The sequence below is a fragment of the Symphalangus syndactylus genome, chromosome 17, assembly GCF_028878055.3.
Source record: "Symphalangus syndactylus isolate Jambi chromosome 17, NHGRI_mSymSyn1-v2.1_pri, whole genome shotgun sequence".
Classification (NCBI taxonomy): Eukaryota; Metazoa; Chordata; class Mammalia; order Primates; family Hylobatidae; genus Symphalangus; species Symphalangus syndactylus.
In genome coordinates this window covers 72,857,046-72,881,473 of record NC_072439.2, presented here as the reverse complement: position 1 = coordinate 72,881,473, position 24,428 = coordinate 72,857,046, and the positions used below count along the sequence as shown (strand labels likewise).

Sequence of the window (24,428 nt, the reverse complement as noted above, 5' to 3'; positions counted from 1 at the left end):
TTTGAAGTATGAATATAAAGGCTTTTTTTTTTTTTTTTGGTCTGGTTCTCTACCCAAGCGTCCGTGGGATCTAATTTATTACTCACGGTTGTGGAGCCATCTTAGTTTCCACTGTTGTCTCAAAGGTGTATCTTTTTCTTTGACTTGAGAATGGCTTTGGGATTCTATCTCAGCAAATTAGGCTCAGGGAATAAGGCAGAACAATCCAACCTTTCTCACCCTCTCCTGCAGCACTCTCTCTTCCTCCCTCACTCACACATAGCTCCTTTCCCTCTACCTGAAGCTGCACCCTCCAGGCCTTCTTTGCTTTCCTTCTTGTGTGTTTTCAAGGCTGCTCTACACAAGCATCTACTTCCGTTCTTCATCTGCTCCCCTCCCCCAAGTCTGTCTGTCTGTCTGTCTCTCTCTTATTTCCAATAGGATTTGATGTTGATTTACTTAAATCAAAATAGTCATAATACCAAAAATGTACAACAAAAGAAAGTCATGATTATAAGTTCCATGAGGGCAAGAAATGGCATTTTATTCAGACCTGCATTTGAGGCATTCAGTAGTGAGTGAATTCTTGGACAAAGGAAAGTTACCAGAAGCAAATGAGATGATCTACAGAAAAGAAATACATAAACTGTAAAAATTAGTACACAGATTTTAAAAATCAATCTATTCTTCCCCTCTTCAATTTGAATAATGGTAACACCTTGATTTTACCAAAATCTTGAGGATCTATTTTTTTTTTAATTGTAAAAGTATCTTAAAAACATGTCCCAACCTTCCTGGGTAACTCTGGCCCTTTAATCCACCTTCGCAAATCTACTTTATAATAAAATTTAAAAATTTAAATTATGGTTTAAATGTTGTTTCGTTTATTTTTAGTATGATAAGGTGATCAGCTGTTCTGGTGATATTCATGTATTTGTATGTTATTACATATTTTTTTGTCAGCCCATTGCTGAGGCTATGAATGTCTTGACAGTTTTACCCAATTGTGCTATATATCAAATCATTTCAGATCATGCTCAAAAGATTCTCTAAATTCTCTAACTTTGATTTAGGTGGTGGAATTTGTTTTAATTACATCCTTACTTAGGTTGAGTGTTGAAGAATGAAAGTTCAAAGTCTTTGTTTTTAGACTCCAAGTCCCTGGCACCTTTATACACAATGGAGATAGAAGTACAACACGTCTGAACTACTGCATCCTTTATTCAGACTTCTTTTTTCCAATCATTTGCTTTAATATTGTATTTCTTAAGAGTTTCTAAGAGTATTGGCAATCCAGGAAGAAATTGCTCATGAATCATTATTGGTATAGTCAAATGCAAAATAGCAGTTACGAAGTTTATACAAATCTCAGTAGCTTCATTGCTCCTTTTTCATAATCTTGTAGTAATTTCAAGCCATTTGTTGAAATCTAGACAAGCCCTATGATATACTCCTTATTAAAATTATTAAATTTAAATAATTTTAATAATATATAATATTTAAAGAGAAGCAGTAAGTTGTCATCCTATCGCTATTGAGTTGATTTTTCTAGTAAAGTATATCAAATATCGGTGTCAATTAATGAAATACAATAATGAAGTTCATTTCTATCTCACCTTTGTAACATAGAGGCCAGTAGATTAAATTTTGAGTTCAAAAACATGATAGTTTTCTTAATAGTATATTTCCTTAAAGCCATGGTAGAAACAGTATGTGACCAGATGAAAAGTATGTACTGGCTAATGTATTAGCCAGTACAAAATAAATTGGAATGCAGCAAATCCCTTTTTTGCTATCATTTATTAAGCTCTTTGAGAAAAGTGGTTTTTCCCCCAGAATAAGAGTGTGTTTGAGAAGTATTAGAATCCTGATTTTTTGAGTAAATGAGTTCTCTCCTGAGAATAGTATAGCACTAAGCACAAAGTTAAAAATTTTATTTCTGGCCGGGCACGGTGGCTAACGCCTGTAATCCCAGCACTTTGGGGGGCCGAGGTGGGTGGATCACGAGGTCAGAAGATCGAGACCATTCTGGCTAACATGGTGAAACCCCGTCTCTACTAAAAAATACAAAAAATTAGCCGGGCGTGGTGGTGGGCACCTGTAGTCCCAGCTACTCGGGAGGCTGAGGCAGGAGAATGGCGTGAACCTGGGAGGCGGAGCTTGCAGTGAGCCGAGATCGTGCCACTGCACTCCAGCCCGGGCGACAGAGGGAGACTCTGTCTAAAAAAAAAAAAAAAAAAAAAAATTATTTCTGTCTCTAAAAAAAACAAAATTGCAGTCCTCTTCAATTGTTTTCTGCACTTGAGCTTTTTCTCGGAGGACCTTACAAAGTAAATTAAGGAAGAATACTCTGGATCTAACACCGATGGTTCTCTCTCAATGAGTTAATAAAGGTGGATTTCTTTTCTCACGATTTTTCTTTAATTATTATGTTTCCTAAAGACCAACCACATATATTAAAGATTTTCTTTTAGTAGTGTCTTCCCCCACATAAGATGCCTTGAGTTGATCTTGGCCATAATTGATTTGGAGAAAGCCTCTGAAAATGGAACAAATGGGGAAAAATAAAAATACATATTTTTTTATAAACCTTCCTCTAGGAGTAAAATCCATTAAAAATGAAGCTAAATTTGTTGTGTGAGAAATGTAAATAATTTAATAATAAAATTGACTTAAGACTCAGGTCCCTCGGAAATGAAGACAGTGCTTTATATATAATAGCTGCTCAGTAAGGAGTCTATGAATTTAACTTTTAATCAACAGGGCTACCAACATGTTCAACCCCAGAAGATGCCACTTTTATAGAAAACAATGGGAAGGGTGCTTTTTGGAGTTGTGTAACAATGTGGCTTGTGAGTTGGATAAGAAGGTTTTTTTTTTTAATTTACTATAAATATTAATGTTCATTTTATGTGAAATTAGATTTTCTTCATAAGACCTTTCTTTGTAAAAACCTGGCCAAATTTCAAAGGGCACTGAAATCCATTTCAACTTACAGAAATGATGCCCTTTCAGTAAATTTTTATTGGCTGCCCTTTTCCTTAATAGTGTAATAGTGTATGTATTTATGATATGTTGTGAATCCCTGGGCAGGAGTTGCCAAGGTTGGACAACTCCACTGAAAGTGGAGTTCAAAAGAACTCGCCTTATCTGGACACTCCTGTTTGCATTTTAGTTCTGGAAGGGAAAACAGGCATAACAAGTATTTCTATTTCTCTTCTTCATGAAATCCATGAGAGCTAAAAAGATTTGCCTAGAGCCTTATTGAAAAATTGAAAACTGATCAAATTCTAAATAGAACCTATATATTTTTACTCCTTTAGCTCCACTGCATTTATTATTTCCAAAGATTTTTTTATGGCTTCTGAATTTGTTTCCTAAAATGTATTCTTCTCAAAAAGATTTTTTTATGTTTAAAAATGTAAAAACAGAAATAATGTGTTTAAGAGGTATAATTCAATCTTTTAAAGCATCATATGTACGATTGCTACATATTTTTCAATATTCAAGTCTGTGAACTGTTGAATGCTCATCAGTGGTTAATTAATATTGTGTTTTTATTGGCATTAAATTACTATCAGTGGTTTATTAAATCTAAGACAGATTTTCTGGTTAGGAGTTCCTGGGATATCATAAGGTATATTTTAATGACTAAATCCAGCAGTTCAGTTATTTTGCTTATATGAGTGCCAGTTTTGTTTTCTTAATGTCCCTCATGCAGACAGAAGCCACTAATGAAATAAACCATTAATGTTGCAAACACAAGACTGCTGAGTTAAATGCTTAAAAAAAAAATAAATAAATAAAAATGCAGGTTGATACTGATCTTTTGGATCCTAGACAAGTACCTAAGGCCCAACCAATGTGATTGAAATCAGATACTGGCAACTAGGTTGAAATTAGACTTGATATTTTCAGATCACATGCTGTTAGAAGAGATCTTGCTTATGAGTCTTTGACCATATGCCTACACCTATTTCACAATCAAAAATGAGGCAGAGGAGGAAGGAAGGCAATTTTCATGTTTTTGTGCAGGTGTCCTTAACTGACTGAGGTCTTAACAGTTTAGGCAAAGTTTCCATCTTTCCATATTTATGTCAGGGAAAGAGAATCAAATGTTCTCTTTGGTTCAAAAAGCACAGCCTCATTCTTTTTTTTTTTTTTTTAATTTAAGCTCTAGGGTACATGTGTACAACGTGCAGGTTTATTACATATGTATACGTGTGCCATGTTGGTGTGCTGCACCCATTAACTTGTCATTTACATTAGGTATATCTCCTAATGCTATCCCTCCCCCCTCTCCCCACCCTACGACAGGCCCTGGTGTGTGATGTTCCCCTTCCTGTGTCCAAGTGTTCTCATAGTTCCATTCCCACCTATGAGTGAGAACATGCGATGTTTGGTTTTTTGTCCTTGCAATAGTTTGCTGAGAATGATGGTTTCCAGCTTCATCCATGTCCCTGCAAAGGACATGAACTCATCATTTTTTATGGCTGCATGGTATTCTATGGTGTATATGTGCCACATTTTCTTAATCCAGTCTATCATTGATGGACATTTGGGTTGGTTCCAAGTCTTTGCTATTGTGAATAGCACAGCCTCATTCTTAACTGCTACCTGTAAGGTTGATCTATTGGCTGCTGCTAGCAGAAATATATCTTAGAGATGCAGTTACCTCTGCTTCTATACTTTATATTGTTAATATTTAAATAAAGCATATGTATTTACCTAGGTGGAAAATATATTCTGATTATCAGGCATTTTAATTTACAGTTCTGATCTTTATTTTTTAAACATTAGAGAGAATTTAAATAGAATTTAAAAAGAGAGAGACAATATCTTATTGTTTCCTTGACTTATATGCAAGGCCAATATGAAAGGAAAATATGACCTGGAAAAATCTTGGTTTTTTTGAGCCTTAGTTTTAAAGTCTCATAACAGTACTTGTTCTATCAGAGTTGTTATGCCTTCAAGTAAGAAGTGCTATGAATTTTTAAAAAGAGAACAGAAGTGCTGTAATCCCAGCACTTTGGGAGGCTGAGGCAGGTGGGTCACCTGAGGTTGGGAGTTCGAGACCAGCCTGACTAACATGAAGAAACCCTGTCTCTACCAAAAATACAAAATTAGCTGGGTGTGGCGGTGCACACCTGTAATCCCAGCTACTCGGGAGGCTGATGCAGGAGAATTGCTTGAAACCAGGAGGTGGAGGTTGCCGTGAGCCAAGATCATGCCATTGCACTCCAGCGTCGGCAACAAGAGCAAAACTCTGTCTCAAAAAAAAAAAAAAAAAAAAAAAAAAGGACTTGGAAAAATATTTCCACAAAGAGGTTAGGAATTCATTCATACAGCACATATTGATTGAGTACCCACCATGCAGGCACTGATCTGCTACTGAAGACAGAATAGTGAACAAGACAAAGAGAAGCCACTGCCCTCAAGACACTTCCCTCCTAGAGCAGGAAATGCCCAATACACATGATAAATAAATAAACTGTATAGTTTGTTAGATGATCTGTAAAGCAGGGAAGGAGGATAATAAGAGTTAAAGTGGAGTTGAAGTTTTAGATATAGCAGCCAGAAAAAGACTATTGGAGAAGAGTCATTTGAGACTCTTGGACACATTCGAGTCAAGACCTGAAGGCAGCGAGCATTCAAGTGTGGCAGGCAGAATAGAAATGTAAAGTCCCTATGGTATATTGGAGGAAAGGGAGAAGGACACTAGACCTGCAGTGTGGGCAAGTAGGGGACTAAGGGGGAATAGTAAGAGAAGAGAACAGAAACGGAACCTCAATCACACTAAAAGCACTGTGATAACACCATTTACCCAGCCACTCTACCAAGTGTATCTACACATGTAATTTAATCCTTACTGCAACCTAGTGAGCTAATTGTTTTATATCTGTTCTACACAGTTAGAGGGTCTAACTCTAGACCCACTAAGTAGTCCAAGGGATCCTCATACCTCTTTCAAACCCTTTCCTCTTAACCTCCACATCCTCTATAGGGCCTGCAGAGCTCTAGCTACAGACAGTCAGTTCTCTCCTAGACTATGTGAAATACCTGCTTGAGAAGAGAACATTGCCAAGAGTCAGCAAGATGCTCTCCTTGCCCGTCTCACGATCCCTGATGAGTCAACCTAAACTGGAGGCATGAAAATGTGGTGGAAAGAAGAATTTCACTGGAGTCAGGAAAAACTCACCCTCCTTGAGACGAAGCTACCCGATAGGTCACAGTTGGATCGTGGCTAAATTTAACTATAAATCAATGCATTTACTAACTAGTCAGCTACCCTCCCATTCAGGCCTACCCAGAGCTTGGGGCAGATCATATTTACTTAAAAGAGCCCTTGTTCTCAGTGTGTCATCATATTTCACCCCCGCCCCTCCCCCAAGATTTCAGACAAAAGTGTTCTGAGCATTATTGTCCTGATGGGAGAGTACAGGTTTCTGAGAGGCACTTGACTACTTACTCCCAGCAACTAGCTTCCCAGGGATGGATGTGTTTGCTGACAAATTGCTGTAGCCTCTGATGGCCATCACTTTGAAAGATTATGAATATGTAAGAGCCATCCTGCATTTATAAAACAACTTTCAGTTTTCTAATGTCCTTTTTGTCCTCTCACCCTCCTTCCCAAAGAACAATATGCAGGTCTTTGCTCAGAAAGCACAATCGCAAATGCAGTCTGTGCTGACACAGAAGACATCTGTTGGAGGGGGAGAGATATTTTCAGCCTTTGCGGAGATCTGGGTCTTCTGCTATTGCAGGTGGAACAATTAATAGGCCATAATTATTTCTTTCATACACTGTGGAGATTCTGTATTTGGATGTTATTCTTTGACCCTTGAGTTCTTTAATCTTTAAGTACCTAAAAGGTGGTGAATGGTGTCAGTGATACAGAATAATGCTGCTCATTTATTTTTTCTAAAAAATTGAATTTTGCTTTCCTTATTTCTTGGAAACAGATCGCTTACAGCAATCGCAAGATTCCTATATCCCTGCATTTGAAGAACTTACGTTGGATAAAAGCAAACACCTTTATTCTCTTGTCATTGACGATTACATTTTTAGCTTAAAAGTTCATATGACTTATATTTTAATCAAACAAAATAATATATTTCTGAATTGAGCACCTGATAACTTAAAACTATAAGTAAACCTTTAAGAAGAAGGAAAGAACACATAGTATGAAGAGTTATTAAGACCTAAATATTGTTTTAAAATGAAAATAGGATATTCTTTCTAAAATTAATATAATTGTGTCCAGTTATAATAAACCAAATTCCATTTAGTCCTAATAATACTTCATTAGGTTTTTTAAAAATTTAGAATATGCTGCTTAAATGGGAAAGTCTTAGAACTGGCCACACAAAAGCCAGTTGAAAAGTGGTCTCAGAAGTCACTGGGTATAGTATTGCCTGTGTTCTTAAAGAACATACATTTTTGGGATTTAAGAAAATATTTTACGTGTAAGATTCTACTAAGCAAGGAAAGAACAATTCGTCGTCTGCTGTGCCTCCCTTAAGCCATGGGAGATCCCTGAGATCAAGACCTTATCATTTGATCTTTGTAGTATTAGTGCCTATTGCAGAATCTGACATTTCATAGACTTCAGCATTCACTGAGCACCTATGAAGTCAAATTCTTTTAAAACATGGTTTCTCAACCTTGACTCCATTGACATTTTGCACCCAATTATTGTTTGTTGGGGAAGCGTGGTGTCCTGTGCATTATGAAGATTTAGTAGCATCCCTGACCTCTACCCACTAATTGTCAGTAGCTGCAGTCATAACAATCAAAAGATGTCTCCAGACAACATCAGATGTCCCCTGGGAAGCAAAGTTGCCCCATTGAAAACCACTGTTTTAAAAGGTTTGAGAGAGAGAATTTACATTTTGGGGGATTAAAAAAAAACCACTACTATTTAAATTCTCTCTCCTCCATATGTATATATTTACAATGTAGTATATTTCTATATATACAATATTATCATTTTTAATTATTATTTTTTTAGAGATAGGATCTCACTCTGTCCCCCAGGCTGGAGTGCAGTGGCACAATCATAGCTTACTGGAGCCTCAAACACCTGGGCTCAAGTGATCCTCCCACCTCGGCAGAGTAGCTGGGACTACAGGTGCATGCCACTAGGTCTGGCTAATTTTTAGATTTTTTATAGAGACGAGGTCTCACTATATTGCTCAGGCTGGTCTCAAGTTCCTGGCTGCAAGTGATCCTCCTGCCTTGGCCTCTCAAAGCACTGGAATTATAGGCATGAGCCACCACACTCAGCCTATATATGTTTTAGGTATATAAATTTTAGATACAATTTTAATAACATACATGTTATGTGTATGCATAATAAACACACACATTCTTACAGAGGAGACATTTGGCTGGGAGTGCTCATTGTAGTCTTTTTTTTTTTTTTTCCCGTGAGAATCATTTTTTTTTTTTCCGTGAGAATCATACTCCAGTAAGTTGCTCTCTAAATTTCATCTGTCACTGTGTTCCCGCTCAGATACAACTAAAGCCTATTGAAATTGATTTTTGTGTCAGTAACAGAGCAGGGATTCAGTGAGAACCTGAAAGCTTCCCTTTCATTACTAGTCTTTTTCCCCCATATTACTTCAGATTTGGTGGGTCCTAATTATATTCCAGTCTTTTCCCTGCTGACATTTCTTTTGTTTTAATTAAAACTGCTGGAGGTTTAAGGACACTGTGGGAGAGGGTGTATTCATCAACAGCCCAAATAAAGAGCCAAATGGGTCCCCATTTGTGTTCCTGCCACCCCAAGAATGATAGCTGGGAACATTGTGGTCCTTTGCCTTTGTTTTTTCTCATGACACCAGTGTGGTCCTTTTTCTTTCTGAACAGGAGACTGCTCCTGCTGCTGCTGCAGAAGTCTATTAAGTGACTGAGACAGCACTGTGGGTGGACTGGCTTCCTATCGAAGCCATACATTAGGCAAAATGAAATGCAGCATTGCCTTTTTATTATTATTATCATCTATTTCCCCCAACCCCCAGCCTGTCGTGTCTGTGGTCCAAAGCCAACCCTGTCCACTCCCAGTCACATGGCTGTAAATCTCAGACAACAGGGGCCAGCTTCGGGCTGCATTTGGCAACCCTGGGCAGAGCCAGGGGAGAGGATGTAATATATCTTCTTAATCTGAAGCTAGGAGGTGGGATGGAGCAGGCAAAGAGTCTGCCAGAGGTCCTGAGGGGAAGACAGAGTTGCCTCATAAAGTAGTCCTTAGGGAGGGAGCTATTGATTTGGAATCTTTAAAAATGAGCCCTGTTTCTCCAAGAACAGTCGCATTGTCCTACCTCTAGTTAGTGCCATCTCGGGAAAAGAGGAGGCAGAGGTGAAAGGATGTTGGCAGGGCAGCGTCCAGACCTTGCTTTTCTCTTGATGCATCTTTCTCTCCCTGACCCTTTCCTCCGGTAAGCTGTTGCCATTATGACATGCAGAATGCTAATGTGTCTAGTGAGCCTCCAGGGCCTATTTCAGTGACCTAGTTTCTTAGTTAACACTTGGAAAAGAAAACAAAAACAGAATCTCGTTGAGCAAAACCCTCACATCAGATCACATGGCTTTCCGCCCCCCCCCCCCAGTTATGACACTGTAAGCCATTCTTATAGTCCTCTTTTTTCCTAAGCTTCTGACACTCAGAAGTAGACATTTCCCCAAATTCTATCAAGATTCTCCCAGGTGTAGCCCCTGATGGATCACAGGAATCTCTGTTCATTGTGATTTGTGGCAATTTACAAGGTTCACTAGGCCTAGAAACTTGATGTTTTCCAGTGTGATTTAGCACCTACCCTTTGCAAGATGCCGTCCCAGGCAATGCCGGAGGATTAAACAGGTTTAAGGTGGAGTTCCTGCCTTTGAGGGGCTTTGTGTTCTAGTGTGTAGCAGCCATGTGCCTGGGGGACTGAGTTTTAAGGGCATTAGGGACTTAAAGCACCCAGAGGAGAGAGAAGTGGGTTCCAATACAATTCACACAGGCTATTGTAAGTTATTAAGGGCTATACACCCTCACGTTTAACTTTTTACAGGTCGTATCAAGAACCTTCTTTGTGTCTTAAGAGGGTTATTGACCCTTCTACTATTACTAAGTTCATGTATGTAAAAATACTTTTTCCTGGATTCTTAGATTTCATGGAGTACTAAAATCTCACTCTATAACCCTCCCCACCCCCTGCCACCACTAAAACAAAACAAAACAGAAACAACAAAAACAACAACAAAAACACTGGGAACCAAGATATGGTTGTTAACTTTTAAAAGTTAAAAACATTTCATTAATGGGCATTTTAACACCAAAAATAAGAATTGTGCTTAAGTTGAATACCTCTTGTTTGCTGAAAAAATCACCACCGGGTCCTTATTTTTCACCTTTTACTGGAGTTGTATGTAAACTTTACCTTGGACTAGTGTTCAGGTACCAGGGTTTTGAATGCTGTTTATAGCCCCAGGTGCCATTCTTGGCTCAGAGGATAGGGAAGGCCATTGTGCTGGGTGGGGAGGAGTGGCATATTTGGAGAGGCTGAAGAGTTGGCTGCATGTACATATTTTGTCCCCATCTTTTGAGCTCCCACACCTAGGGGGGTTAGTCCTCCCAGAAATGAATGTATGAAAGCCACAGATGAGGTTGGGCGTGGTGGCTCATGCCTGTAATCCCAGCACTTTATGAAGCCAAGGTGGGCAGATCACTTGAGGTCAGGAGTTCAAGACCAGCCTGGCCAACATGGCGAAACCCTGGCTCTACTAAAAATACAAAAATTAGCTGGGCATGGTGGTGGGAGCCAGTAATCTCAGCTACTTGGGAGCCTGAGGCAGGAGAATCACTTGAACCCAGGAGGTGGAGATTGCAGTGAGCCGAGATAGTGCCACTGTACTCCAGCCTGGGCAACAGAGTGAGACTCTGTCTTAAAATAAATAAATAAATAAATGAATAAATAAACAAAAAAATTTTAAAAAGCCACAGATGATTGTGGTAATTCTGTGGTATAAATTAGATGAGAGCCAGTGAGAGCTTTGGTTTTGTGCTCATTTTTTGGGTTGAGAGGAGGTTACTGGGAAGTATGTCCTTGGCGCAAGGCTCTGGCCCAGAGGCTGGCTCGTCTGCTTTTGAGCTCTCGTCACCCCTCAGCTTGTCTGCCTCATCACTGCTGTCACTTCAGCTGTGCGTGCCTTTCCTGGGTACAGGCATTAGGCTCCCTGCCACGGAATCTGCATACATTAACTATTGTCTGCTAAAAATTGTGACTATTTGATTTTTTTTCCCTTTAAGCATCCATTTTGATTTATAAACTGAGCCAAGCTGGCAGCCATGAAGACTGAAGAATCCTAGTTTCTAACAAAGAAAAATGAAACCCAGTCTCTTCTTCCCCACTTCATGTCTGTGAGCAAGTCTCAGCTTTCAGTTGGCCCACCCCTGAACAGTCTTGAAAACAATCCATTTTCTGTCACTCAGAGGTGCCAAGCAAAGGAATTCACAGTGAGTGGTGTTGAGATGGAGAGTAATTGCTTGGGCACCATCCTGAGTTGGTACCTTGCTTTACCTCTGCCACAGGTCTGGGAGCCATAAAGTCTGAATCACAGTTCTGCACATACGGAGAGCAGGGTTTTTAAGCCACCAATGAATGGCACATGTAGGCCAAGGAAACACAAAGGCTCCATTTAACCTGGGGAAGACTTAGGAATGGACATCATGCCAAGTATGCTCTGTGAACATTCATGTTACTTGATCATAAGGATCTTTGGAGTCTTTTCATAAAGGAGTCTTGTCTACCTCTTTACCTCAAGACATAGTGTATCAAAGAAAGGTAGCATTCCTAGAGACGTCCAGATAGATATTAGCTAACCTTTAGTCTCAACTGGGAGTGGAAAACCAGAGTTCATGTTTGCTATCATCATGACAGCTCAGAAATAAAGCTAAAACCAATTTCTGGTTTCTCTGTGATCTATGGAAAGGGAAAGTAAATTGGTCTCTCTGTAGAGTTTAAAAGAACTTCATCCACTTAAATTCATCTTCCAGCTTTTTATTTATGAGCAAAATAATTATAATTCCTGCTTACAACCCCACCCTATCTGGTCCCATACACTCTGTGGCTGGGGAAATGTGGGGGTAAGGGAAACAGATGTAGATGTGGATGGTACCAAGAACCCAAATGCAACCCTCAAATTTCATGCCTTCATTCAGTCTGTTTTTCAGCAAATATTTGCTGAGTCCCTCTGTGCCAAGCACTATGAAGGCACAAGGGAAATGCATATCCAATCTATTCCCAAGTCCTCTTCATTTGGCCTCCTGTTCATTCCCACATTCTCCACCCTTTCCATCCTAATCCAAGTTGCCATCATCTTTCACCTGTCTCCAGGAGGGAGCATGACCTTGGGTGAGGTGGCTCTTTGGCTAAGGGCCATTCCCAGAGAGGGACCTGACAGAGTTGTCAGGTACTTCAGTCTGTACTCGAGAATCTTGGTGGCACACTGCAGCATCTATGATTGATACATAGATAGATAGATAGATAGATGATAGATAGAATCAGAACAGGTGAGCCATAAAACAGCAGCTGCCATTACTACATATTCTACATTCTGCTTTTTTTCTCATTTTGATTTGATTTATTTTCATGGTTCTGGTGATGCATGTTTTGAAAAAAAAAAATCACAGTGGTGGCTATGATCAGTGGGGTTGGGATAGTATGCTGTGGAAACACAAAGGTGGAGTACTCATTTGCAATTAGGAAATTGAAGAAGACTTCCTCAATAAAGTGGAGATTAAATCTAAGGTAGGTAGGAAAGAGAATGAGCCACTCTCTATCTGTGTGTGAGGGTCCTTGGGCAGAAGGATGAAGATAGTGGGGGGAAATGTCTGAATTTTCAACAAAGATGGTTTGCTTGCGTGCTTTGCCAGAAATAAGTGTATGTGGGTGACCTAGAAATGAAAGTATTCTGTCTTCCGGTCTAGCCTTAGGCTAGCAGCTCAAAAACCCTCTTGCTCTTCCTTAGAAGATAACAACAATAACAGAGGTGAAGCTTATGTGGCTGTTAAAACAAAACTGTTGTTTTCTCTTGCATTCATTTTAGGGAGGAGTTGAAGGAGTAGGGTGTTGTATTAATCATACTTGAGTGATTTGGATTTCACCTCGATGTTGAATTATTTTACATAGAACAAAGATCAGCATAGTTTGTTGCCTCAAAAATGAGGGAGAAGAAGGGAAGAGGGGAGCAGAGTAGGTTCTTAAGTGTGTGTGAGGACCAGGCTGAGCCGTGGCCCCAAGGCTCTGCCTGCCTTGTTTTGATGCCTTTCTTGTTCCTTTCTGGTGGATAGGCTTTTTATGTTTTAGGACATTATCTGACATTAGGCTTGGGGTCCTATCAGAATATCAGTTTTACTTTTCTAGATTTAGCATGTTCACTAGCTTTTGCCATTATTGGTTATTTCAGTAGGAAAAAAATAATTCAGTTCATCCTTTTATTAAAAAATGACTCAGCAACTGCAATCTGACAGGACATTTTCTCTCATTTTCATGGATAATTTTTTTAAACTCTTTTATCTCCTTTTAGAAGTTTTTTTCTTTTCAGAATTTAATTTTTAGTTCTTGGTTGCACATGCATTTTTTTTTTTCATTCATACGTTTGTCCATTTCAGAGCTGGGATCTTGCTGTGTTTCTCAGGCCGGCCTTGAACTCCTGGAGTCAAGCCATCCTTCTGCCTCAGCCTCCCAAGTAGCTGGGAGTACAGACATGCAAAACTGCACCAGCTTGAAACATGTATTTTAGATCTAAATTTAGATGGTGTCTATATTTGTATTAAATTTCTCTTGTAAGGAAAAATAAATTAGAAATTAGAAATTATTATATTTTCCCTTCAAAATTCTATTGTAATAACATCCCCTTTGTTGCACTGCCCCCAAATTTAAAAAATAAATTATTAAAAATCCTATGTAAAGCAAAGATGACTGGTTTGATATTTAGTTCCAGTTAAGTAAAATATTAAAAGTTTGTTTTAAAAATTATTTTAAAAGTTTGGTAATAGAAATTTGTGATTTAGTAGCTGGATGGTAGAAGTGGGATGGAGGAGAAAGTGTCCTGAGTTTAGCTGTGAAGTTTTGGCCTCATCTCTAAAAGGAGAGGATTGGGTTAGGCTCTTAGGGGCCCTTCCTACTCAATTCATTTCTGATTTTATAAAGTTGCCTCTTTAAAAACTGTCTTACAATGACTGTGCCTCAGGTTCCTAGTGAGCTTTAGGTCGGCTGACTCCCTGCCATTCCCTCCAAGTCTGCCTTAATCTGGATCATAACTTAGCCTGATGTTCTCTGGGGATATAAAAGGCAGCTCACGCTGGGCAAGTTCCTTCATGGCCCTTCCCTGACCAGCAAAATGTGACAGCTCAGCATCGTTCCTGCTGTAGCGCGTGGGGATACCTTTGCCTGGGAGTGATCTGAGGCTGCTAATTGTTCCACCTCCAGGATCTCACGTAAGCCCAATCTGCCATCCCAAGGCATATTATTCAGTCATCTGTCAGACCCATTGAGAACTACTGTTTCAGCCGGGAAATGAAATTTAAAATTTAAAATGTTGTTTTCTTTTCCAGTGTTACATTCCGTCATTTTCATAGTGGCTACTTAAAACAAAAAACCGAAAAAAAAAAAAAAAAAAAAAAAAAAAGCAACAACAAAAGCCATGTATAGTAGGTTTTTTCAAAAGAGCTGATATTTTATTTATTCCAACAAGAACTGCCCACTGCCTGTGTTTGAAATGTAACACAGGTCACTTTTATCCCGCCTCATCTCTGGCCTTGGGCCAGTACCATGGGCTAGCTCAGCCCTAGGCTGCTGATGGAAAGAACTAGGTGTTGAGGTGTCCTTGTAACAAATTATTCACTCAAAGGGGATTTCTTGCTTCTTAAGGACTTAAAAATCTACTGCAAAGTCTCTCAAAGTGCATGCTGGCAGACATGCATCAGGGACTCCCTCAGGAATGAGGGGAGTTGGGAGGCAGAGCAGACTAGAGTTGGGCAGTCAAGTCCCTGCTTGAACCAGGGGAGTTAAGGTTTTATTTGGGAAAAACGTTGAGCTGCAAATGGAGCCACAGGGGAAGGAAGGGAGACAGGAAGGAAGACCAGCGAGGGAGAGAGGGATATTAATCCTTTGAGGTCCTTGGGATAATACACACAGGGACATGTTCACTGATAGAGGTGATGAGGAATCGACAGTGAGGTATCAGAGGACAGAGTACTTTAACTGAATCTCGAAAGAAAGAGTAAGTTGCCTGAGGAGTCAAGGAGGCAAAGGGCATCCCAGACCAAGAAAACATACCATCTGAGAGGCCAGAAACAACGAAGTACCTTTACAGAAGTGCAAACAGTTTGTTCTCAAGGTCCACAGAGTAAGAGCAAGTGAGAGCCTACCAAGGTGGTATGGCAGAAAGGGGGTCAGCTCTTGGACGGCCCCGCAAGCCGTGTGCAGTGGTTTGTCTGTATTCTGTTACATGTACCATTAAAATAATTTCAAGGCAAATCAGCTATATAATATCAGACAGACCTTCTGTATTTGCCTACATTTCCCCTACCCTCTTTCAGTGCTTTAGCAGATGAACAGCCATTATTTAAGACATGATTTATAGCCATTACTTTAAAGTCCACTGTTGGTTACAAAGCTGGTGATTCCTTTGCAAGGGTCATCATTACGGCATCACAGACTCAAAAGAGGATGCTGTTGCTACTTCTTCCTTGTGCCAAGATTGACTCGTGGTTTGCAGGAAAGGTAGCGTTGCTGCTCTGCAAGAAAGTTAGTGTTCCTGGTTCTGTAGCAGTGGCACTTCTGTCCCTATCAATCTTGTGAAAACTAAATTTCTAAATGCTGCTTGGGATGGAAAGTGTTGGTAGTGCTGATACCCACTCACTGCCCTCTCTACTAACCACTGAGCCCAGTCTCCCCAATTTTGTAGATGGGGAAATGAGGGCCCAGACACACCCGGTGGTCATGGGCAGAGCCTGGACAAGAACTGGGCCTCTGGGATTCTGATCCAGGGCTCTTTACAAGGTAACACACCGTCTTCTCCCTCAATTTCAGGAAAGTTGAAATAAGTGTGAGGGGCTGTGTCTGTGACCATATTGGATTACTGACCTACTGTATCCTTCTTTGTGCTCTTTCCCCAGTGAGGAGGAAGAAAGGGCAGCAGAATGGGGGTCAAAAGCGGAAGGAAGCACCACCAGAATCAGAGTAAATTTTTAAAGCTAAGATATGTGAGAAGAAGGAGGGCAGGCAGAGTGGGCAGAAGTTAAAGGGCCAGAGGAGTGGGGAAAATTAGGGTAGTAAGGGAGAAAAGTAGCAGAAAAAGGGAAAAGATTCAAGAGCACAAAGATATAGGAGGTCTCAGTTACAAAATTGACCCACTAATGTCTTCTACCACAACTTTTAAAAAATTTGATCCCACTAAACTAGCACATTTTCACCAACTTCAACTACCGAATCCAGATCACACAAGGCCAATCACTTTTTCCACACCACAATTAAACATGCCTCCTTATCTGTTGTTAATTCATAAACATGCCACAGCGTCTATGGGGTAGGCCCTTACTATCCCAGGTACTGGAAATACATTGATGAGACATGGTCCTTGCCTTTATGAAACATACAGTTCAGTAGGGAAGACAACATTTAAAATTCACCAGAAGACGGGACCATACATAATTACAGCCAGCATCTGCTGACAGCTAATCTGCATATGTCACTGTCAAGTACTTTGTATACATTATCTCATATCGTTCTCACTACAACTCTCTGCATTAGGTATTATTATTATTTCAGTTTTTGAGATGAGGAAACTGAGGCTTGGAAGGTTGAGGGGCTTGCCTAAGGTCATGCAGCTAGGTTTTGAATCCAGCTGATCTTAGAAGCTACATTTTATTGCCTGATAGCAACAATAAGTAAAATGTATTTTGGAAGCTATATATAAAATTCATGTAAAAGTAGTGAATATGACCATCTTTGCTGTTGTCTGAGAGTCAGATGTAGACATTATGTTTTCTCAAGGAGCAAACAAAGAGAAAATAATTCTCTTCCGAGAGTGCCCCCTTGGCGCTCCCTACTCGTTTCTGATTTTGCCATGTGGTTGCTGCTTCACTGTGGTTCTAAAGACCAAAAGAGCCCACCTTGGGGAAGCAGTTCCTAATGTTCAACACTGTCTCCTTGATCACAAATTTGGATTGATTGCTATCTGTTTTTGTTTAGGCTCCCTTTTAAGATAAAGATAAATGAACAATCTCAGATGAATTATAGCAGAATCATATCCAGTTAAAACCATTACAGGATATTTTAAGAACGAAAGAAACCAAAGTTTCTTCATCTACCGAGTGTTTTCTAACAGAGAGATATTTGTGTATTCTTCCACGCAGGCCTAGCTCCCCTTCCACGTAAATCCTCTCACATAAGCTCTTGTCAAATGCCTTGGAGAGGAGGTAGAACCAAATTGTTCAACATTGCATTTTTTATTTGACTTGACACCCACTGTGAAAATAAACAAAGTGACTGGGGATGTTTTACAAAATAAACACTAAGTAGACATGGTGTTTCTATGTGTGTCTGTCTTTCTGTCTCCCCCCATTGACATAGTACAGCGCTGATCCAAGCAATTTTTCTTTATGGTTGGAATTGAATGCTACTATTCGTCATCAGAACTAAATCTTTTGTTATTATTTTTTCTTTACAGGGTCGTCATGTCAAAACGGGCCAGCTTGCAGCCATTAAGGTTATGGATGTCACAGGGGTAAGTGTCTTTATTTTGCCATCTCAATAGCCATGCAGATGCTCTTTGGCTTACGACGGGTTCACATCCTGATAGGCTCATCATAAGTAGAAAATATCGTTAAGTTGAAAATGCATTTAATACCCATAACTTATCGAACATCATAGCTTAGCCTAGCCTACCTTAAACATGCTCAGAACACTTACGTTAGCCTACAGTTGGGCAAAGTCATTTATCGCAAAGCCTATTTTATAATAAAATGTTGAATATCTCATGTAATTTGTTGATTACTATAGCGAAAGTGAAAAATAGAATGGTTGTACAGGTACTTGAAGTATGATTTCCACCAAATGCATGTTGATTTCACACCACTGTTAGTCAAAAAAATCGTATCATGAACCATTGTAAATGAGGGACCATCTCTATATTTGTAATAAAGAAGTTAATGCTAGAAAAAAATTGTTTTCCAGAAAAACAATCTCCCTAAATAGCTAATATCTTTCCCCACTTGTGGCTAACATAAGGAAGTGTATGTAGTAGCTGACTGAAGAGATCATGGGTACATGACTCTAATTAAATTTGATACCTACACACTGCCTTATGTAGTTGGAGTGAATACTGTGTGCCAATAATCTACATAAACACAACCACAGATATTTGCATATGAATGCAGAACAAGGATGTGAAGGTATTAAATGAATAATACTGAGATTATACAGAAGAAATGAGTCTTAACTGTTTTCCCAAAGGTCTGCCTACCACTGGAGTAGACAGGAGCTTGGATGGCTCTAAGATCTTAGTAGGATATTTAACATGAATATTTCCCAAAACAAAATATTACTGATCAAATAATCACAATAAACACATTCTTATCATTATAGAGCACCAGTGAAACAAAATTTCTGCCTGGATAATCAAAAGCAATCTAAGAAATAGATTTTATTTTAAATACAATCTAATGTTTTCGATCCCTTTGCCAGGCCTACTTAAAATATTTTAATGCCTTTTCAAGAGGACAAAGCAAAAATCTGACTTGAAAGGATTCACTGGACATCAAAGGCATGTTAATAATTTTCTGTTGTCCTGGGGATTTTTCTAAGATGTCTGTCTGCTGTACATGAAAGCTAAAAGACCAAAGTCTTCCATTCAGCCCAGAAGTTGATTATTCAATATAAATAGACATAGAATGAATGAGTCACACAAAAGCATCAAATAAGAAAAACAAATAAGAAAAAAATAAATAGAAAGACACACAGTATGTCTGTATGTCAAACTTCAACCCATACCTTTTGGGCTCACTTTGTTACCTTTGATAAGTATATGTTATGTGATAATTACCTACCATAATACACATTTCACTAATTATTGTTTACACCACACATTGTACTGACTTATTGTTGATCTAAATTCCTCTTTAAGTTATATATATTTTTAACCAGTAAAAGATTATGTTCCTGTATGTTTGTTACCATTTAGATAAAGTACTAATTCTTTTTATTTGTCTTAAATACATTATTTAAGTTTTAGGTATTACAGAAGTTCAAATATTTAGTCCCAATTAGTTTATTAATTCACCTGGCCCTTACTGAATAATAAAATGTATGTGCATTATATTAATTCGGTTTAAGAAAACTCTAAATAACTGCGGATTAAGCATAATAGAAGTGTCTTGCTCTCTCATGTTAAAGGAGTCTAAAGGTGGACAGCCCAGGGATGTATGTCAGCGATGTGGTAGAGTGAAGGATATTTTTATCTTTCTGCTCCATCATTCTAATGCATGGCCTCCACAGTTAAGTTTGCTTTATGGTTCAAGATATTTATTGGATTTCCATTGATCACACTTTATGGCAGGTAAAAAAGGGAGAGCAGGGGGAGCAGAAGGGTACAAATGAGCCCCTTCCCGTGAAATATTTTCTACTTCCATACAACATTACTACTTACTTCTGCTTTCATTGCCTATATCTAGCTGCAAGGGAAGCTAGAAAATGTAGTCTTTTATGCTGCTAGTGTGTCTAGTTAAAAATCCAGATTCTGTTAGTCAGAAATGAAGGGAAAGTGGATACTGGAATGGTCGATGAGCAGGATCTGACACAAAAATTAAAATCAGATACTATCGGTCTCTACATAGAAACCCATTATAAACGTGTAAACATTTTACAAAGCTCCAACCACAGAACGAATCAGAATTTGTTTTGCAATTCAGCTGAAGTCATACTACTGTATTTTCCTTGGATTGAATAGGATCTCTGCATAATGAGATGAGCTTGGCAGTTTAACAATTAATGGTTGTGGAAGGAGTCCAAGACATTCATGCTGTAGATTAAATTCTATTGTGTGGTTCTGAAGAACTACAGATGAGAGTTCCACTGATTTCATTACTCTTGGTGCATAAAATGTGTGTTGATGTTCAAAGTATGACTCTGAACAATTTAAAGCCTCACAAGTAGAACCAGAAACTACTGAAGAACCACTATTGCTAGACCACCTTGCTTGGAATTAAAAGTTACACAGTTATTTTTCCCAGAGCATGTATTTTCAGCTTAAGGGATGTCAGTTAGTCTTTCTAAACTGGGTTTCATTAAGCATCTAAGCCCTACAGATGATGATTTGAGAGACTGCCTTCTCAGTTCTTCCAAGGAGGGTACAGAGGTAAGGCCATTTTACATGCAAAGGAGTGTCAATCCATTGCATAGAGTGGAGGCTTTATAGTATTTAGGTTTAATTCTCTTGGGGAACTCCTACTGAGGAGGGCTAGATAGTTTCTGTGATTCAGTCACGTCATTGATGATTATTTAACCACTGACTTTTAACAAAGGCAAACATGGATGCACATCAGGAAATGGTTTTCTCATTTTTGTGGTGTCTGATGTGGCATCAAGTGACTTTTGTATCACCCCCTTACACATCACAGTCAACATAAGATTTCCTTTGTGAAACTCATGTAGTGCCTTTAGAAGACAATCTATTCTATTTTGCCATGTTGTCTATTGTGTATTACAGAATGCTGTAAAAGCTTCTTACCAATTATTATAATTGTACTCATTATGGCTGCTCTGTTAAAAACTGAAATGAATTCTCAAAGGTCATCTTTGTTAATTGTATGCTATGACCTACTACAAAGTTACTATAGTTTATTGTTATAAAACTGATAAAGCCATAAGCTTGACATTAATTTTTAAATTATTGTTTTTATTCTACATCACTTCCTTTTTGTATAAAATAGCCATTGAGAGAACTGGATATAATGCTTATATCCTTCCATTTTTAGAGCTGAAACACTTCCAAATTTGCCAACATTTGCTTCAGAATTTGTGCTTAAACTCAGAGTAGGCCTTGAAGATCTTATAGTTCATGAAATCATTATGGAAATTTCCCCATTTTGTCACAGTCTGGGGTTTACCTCTCAGCTGGATTTTTGCACTCTAGATTGACCTACGGCATCTAGGAGGATCCCGGGTAGTGTTTCTCAAAGTGGACCATCAGCATCAGTGGGCAGTCGGCACCCCTGAGGTACTCATGAGAAATGCAAATTCCTGGGCCTGCTGCAGGATTTCTGGGGTAGCCTCAAAATCTGCCTTTTCTATAAACTCCTCGGAGTGTCACACACATCAAAATGAGAGTACCACTTTTCTAGGGCCTCGTATTTACTTCTTTCTGGCTACCAGGTGTGAAGGAGCTATGGTTTTTTGGGTTTTTTTTTTTTTTTTTTTTTTTTTTTGAGAACGCTGTAAATAATCCCCATTTTCATTTGGATAAAAATTCCTAGTGTAAAGTAGTCCCTTTACAATGACATCCTGAAGTGCATATAGGACTTAATGAAATACTAATATTGTAAGCTTTTGCCTTTTCAATGACTGGTTGTGATTACACTACTCAGGACATTTGGGGTTGTAGTACCAAACCTCCACCCAAACTGAATGAAGCTGAAAAGAGAATTTACTAGCTTGTATGAATTAAAACAACAAAAACCTCAGCACAATGCAGAGAGTCACCTAACATGATCAGGATTTTGTCTCTCTCCATCTGTGGGCTCTGCTTTCGTCCCAGCAGCAGCTGCAGGCTCATGTTTTCACTCCTCATTGCCATTGGTCCCAGCAAAGGTGCCAGTCTGAATATCAGTGGTCCAGCTTGGACCATGTCCCCATCCCTGAGCCAATTCCTGACTCTCCAGTCCACGCCTGGGCTGGATGCCTGGCTCTGGAACGTACCGCAGGGACTGAGTTGGAGAGAGTTGATTTCTCAAAGAAAAACCTGAGAGTTATTATAGAAAAGGGTGGGAAAGATGCTGGGTGGGCAAAAACAGGAGAATTCTATGACTATAATATCATATAGTGAGTGTGTCAAAACTGATTTGGTCCTTAAGTAAAGTGTTTCTCTAGTTACATTTTTTATATTCCTATCAAAAATAATAATAATGGTAGCTAACACTAAATGAGTGATTACTATGTGCCAGAACTCTTTAAAATACTTTCTATATATTCATTTGATCCTCTCAGCAACTAAGCAAGCAGGTTCCATGATTAGCCCCATTTTAGAAATGTGAAAGCCAGGCATATTAAGTATCTTGCTCAATGTAACATGGCTGCCAAAGGAAGGAGTGAATATTTCAGCCTGAGCAACGTAACCCCATCCTTTAAGTCTATCTTCTTAACCACATTGTTTTCAGTCTTCAATTCATGTAGTGTTCAATTTCATGTGATTCTTTTTTCATTGATTTATTCAACAAATATTTACTAAAATCTACTTTATGATAGGTACTGGAAATTTAAAGATGAAAAAAAAGGTCTTTTGCCTGCTCACAGTAATACAACCTTGCCCTAAATATTTATAAATAAAGCTTATACACTTTATAACAAGGCTGTAGAATGTGTAAATAACATTACTTGTAAAGTTTGATGGGACTGTGAGGGGACAGTCCTCACTGAGGAAGCCCAGGAGGACAGTCAGGTGAGGACATTCCAGCCAAGAATACAGCCGATGCCAAGGCATGAGGCTGAGAGGGCATGTTCTGGAAACTGCACATAGCTTAGTTTCGAGGTTAAAAGTGCCAAGAAGGGGTTGATACAAGATGAATCTAGACACACTAGGAGGGGCCAGGTCATGAAGGAATTTAATACTGTGACAAGGAGTTTACAAGGTTTTTAATTTTTAGTTTTCTCAGTAGAACACTTTGATCAAATAGTCTTAGAGAAAAACCCAATATATAAAAGAAGTGTAAGCAGGTTTTCTTTTCTTTTTTTTTTTAAACCAAGGGTGGGAGACCGTAAGTCCTGGCTCCTTTCCTCAAACTACTACTAGAGCCAGTGCAAGAGCCAGAAGTTGAACAGGAGAGTAACACCGTAGGATTGCCAACCAGGAGGATCCATGCTAAGCCCTGCTTCACCGAATTCCTATTTCTGTCTTACTGAATTTCTGTAGGTGAAGCTTATGACCAGCCTCCATCTCTTTCTGAAGAGTAAGGAAGTGGTCTTCTCCCAGTAGTAGACTGTTTTGCCCATCATTAAAGGGCTCAGTGAATGCTTGCTGAAATTGCACAAAAAGAAAAGAAAAATCTTTTCATCTTGGGTTGTTTGGAAGAGTAAGGGGGACACATTGTTCCAAGTACATTTGGTTCTTTCGTCAAAAAGGGAGGCAGTTCAGTGGCATAATTAATAGTATGCACTTAATAATATTGTTAATAATAATAATGACAATAGGCACGGGCCAAAAAGGGGCTAATACTGATTGTTTATTATGTGCCAAGCATTGTTCTTAGTACTTAACATGTATTAATTCATTTAGTCCTTAAAACAACGTCCATTAGGAGAGTACTGCTGTTGTATCTATTTTACAAAGGAATTGACAGCAGAGAGCCTAAGAAACTTGCCCAAGCCCCACGGATAGTAAGTGGCAGGGTTGGAATTCAAATCGAGCCAGTCAGGGCATACCCACACTCTGCACAGACATCTTATTCTAGGATGAGAAATGGGAGAGTAGTGCCAGAGCACGGCCTTCAGATTCAGAGAGAGCTGGGCTTATATTCCACTCATCTCCTTACTGATTGTGACCTTGGGCAAATCTTAACTTTTCTGAGCCACAGTTTTCTTATTGGTTAATGTTGCAAGCTTGTTTTGGGACTTAAGTGGCATATAATATCTTGTACCTGACACACAATAGGTCTTCAATAGATGATTTTAATGGTTAGTGCCAGTAAGGTACATTGAATCACTGAATAAGACAGGCAATAGGAATGAAAAGATTTTAGTGTGCATTAAAATCCTGTAGTTGTGTATTTTGATGACAGCCTGATCTGTGAACTACGTGCCAACTTGTATTAGTTAATTGCTGATATGGGTAGATAGTTTGCACTCACCCTATCTTTACCACCTCAGTTACAGAATTGTTAGCCTTACCCTGAATGGTATGTAGTTGAAAAAATAGCTTACTAGAGCAGGATCCAGGAAAGAAAGTGAAGCTAGATTCCAGAGGCTGAAGGCTGAAATCACAAGATTTCATTCATTCATTTACTTGAGAATGAACGAATGCATTGTGCTACGGAGTCATCCTGTGAACAAGACAGACATGGGCACTATCTTCTGGAATCTTTTATTTTAGTACAAGACGTTTAGCAGTTAAACAATAGCAGTCACAATTCTGAATAACTTCCAAGCAGTATACAGAGTATGAGAAGAGAATTTAAGAAGAAACTGACC

The 24,428-nt window shown here is 39.0% G+C and overlaps 1 protein-coding gene across 10 annotated transcripts in view; it reads left to right on the top strand.

The window, feature by feature from the left end:
* TNIK (TRAF2 and NCK interacting kinase) overlaps positions 1–24,428 on the top strand; it is a 409,664-nt gene that overhangs the window by 215,137 nt on the left and 170,099 nt on the right. For all 10 annotated transcript variants that reach the window (XM_063621578.1, XM_063621584.1, XM_063621583.1 and 7 more), the window contains one exon: positions 17,701–17,757. In XM_063621578.1, the coding sequence (XP_063477648.1) occupies positions 17,701–17,757 (57 nt within the window). The remainder of the gene's footprint in view (positions 1–17,700; positions 17,758–24,428) is intronic.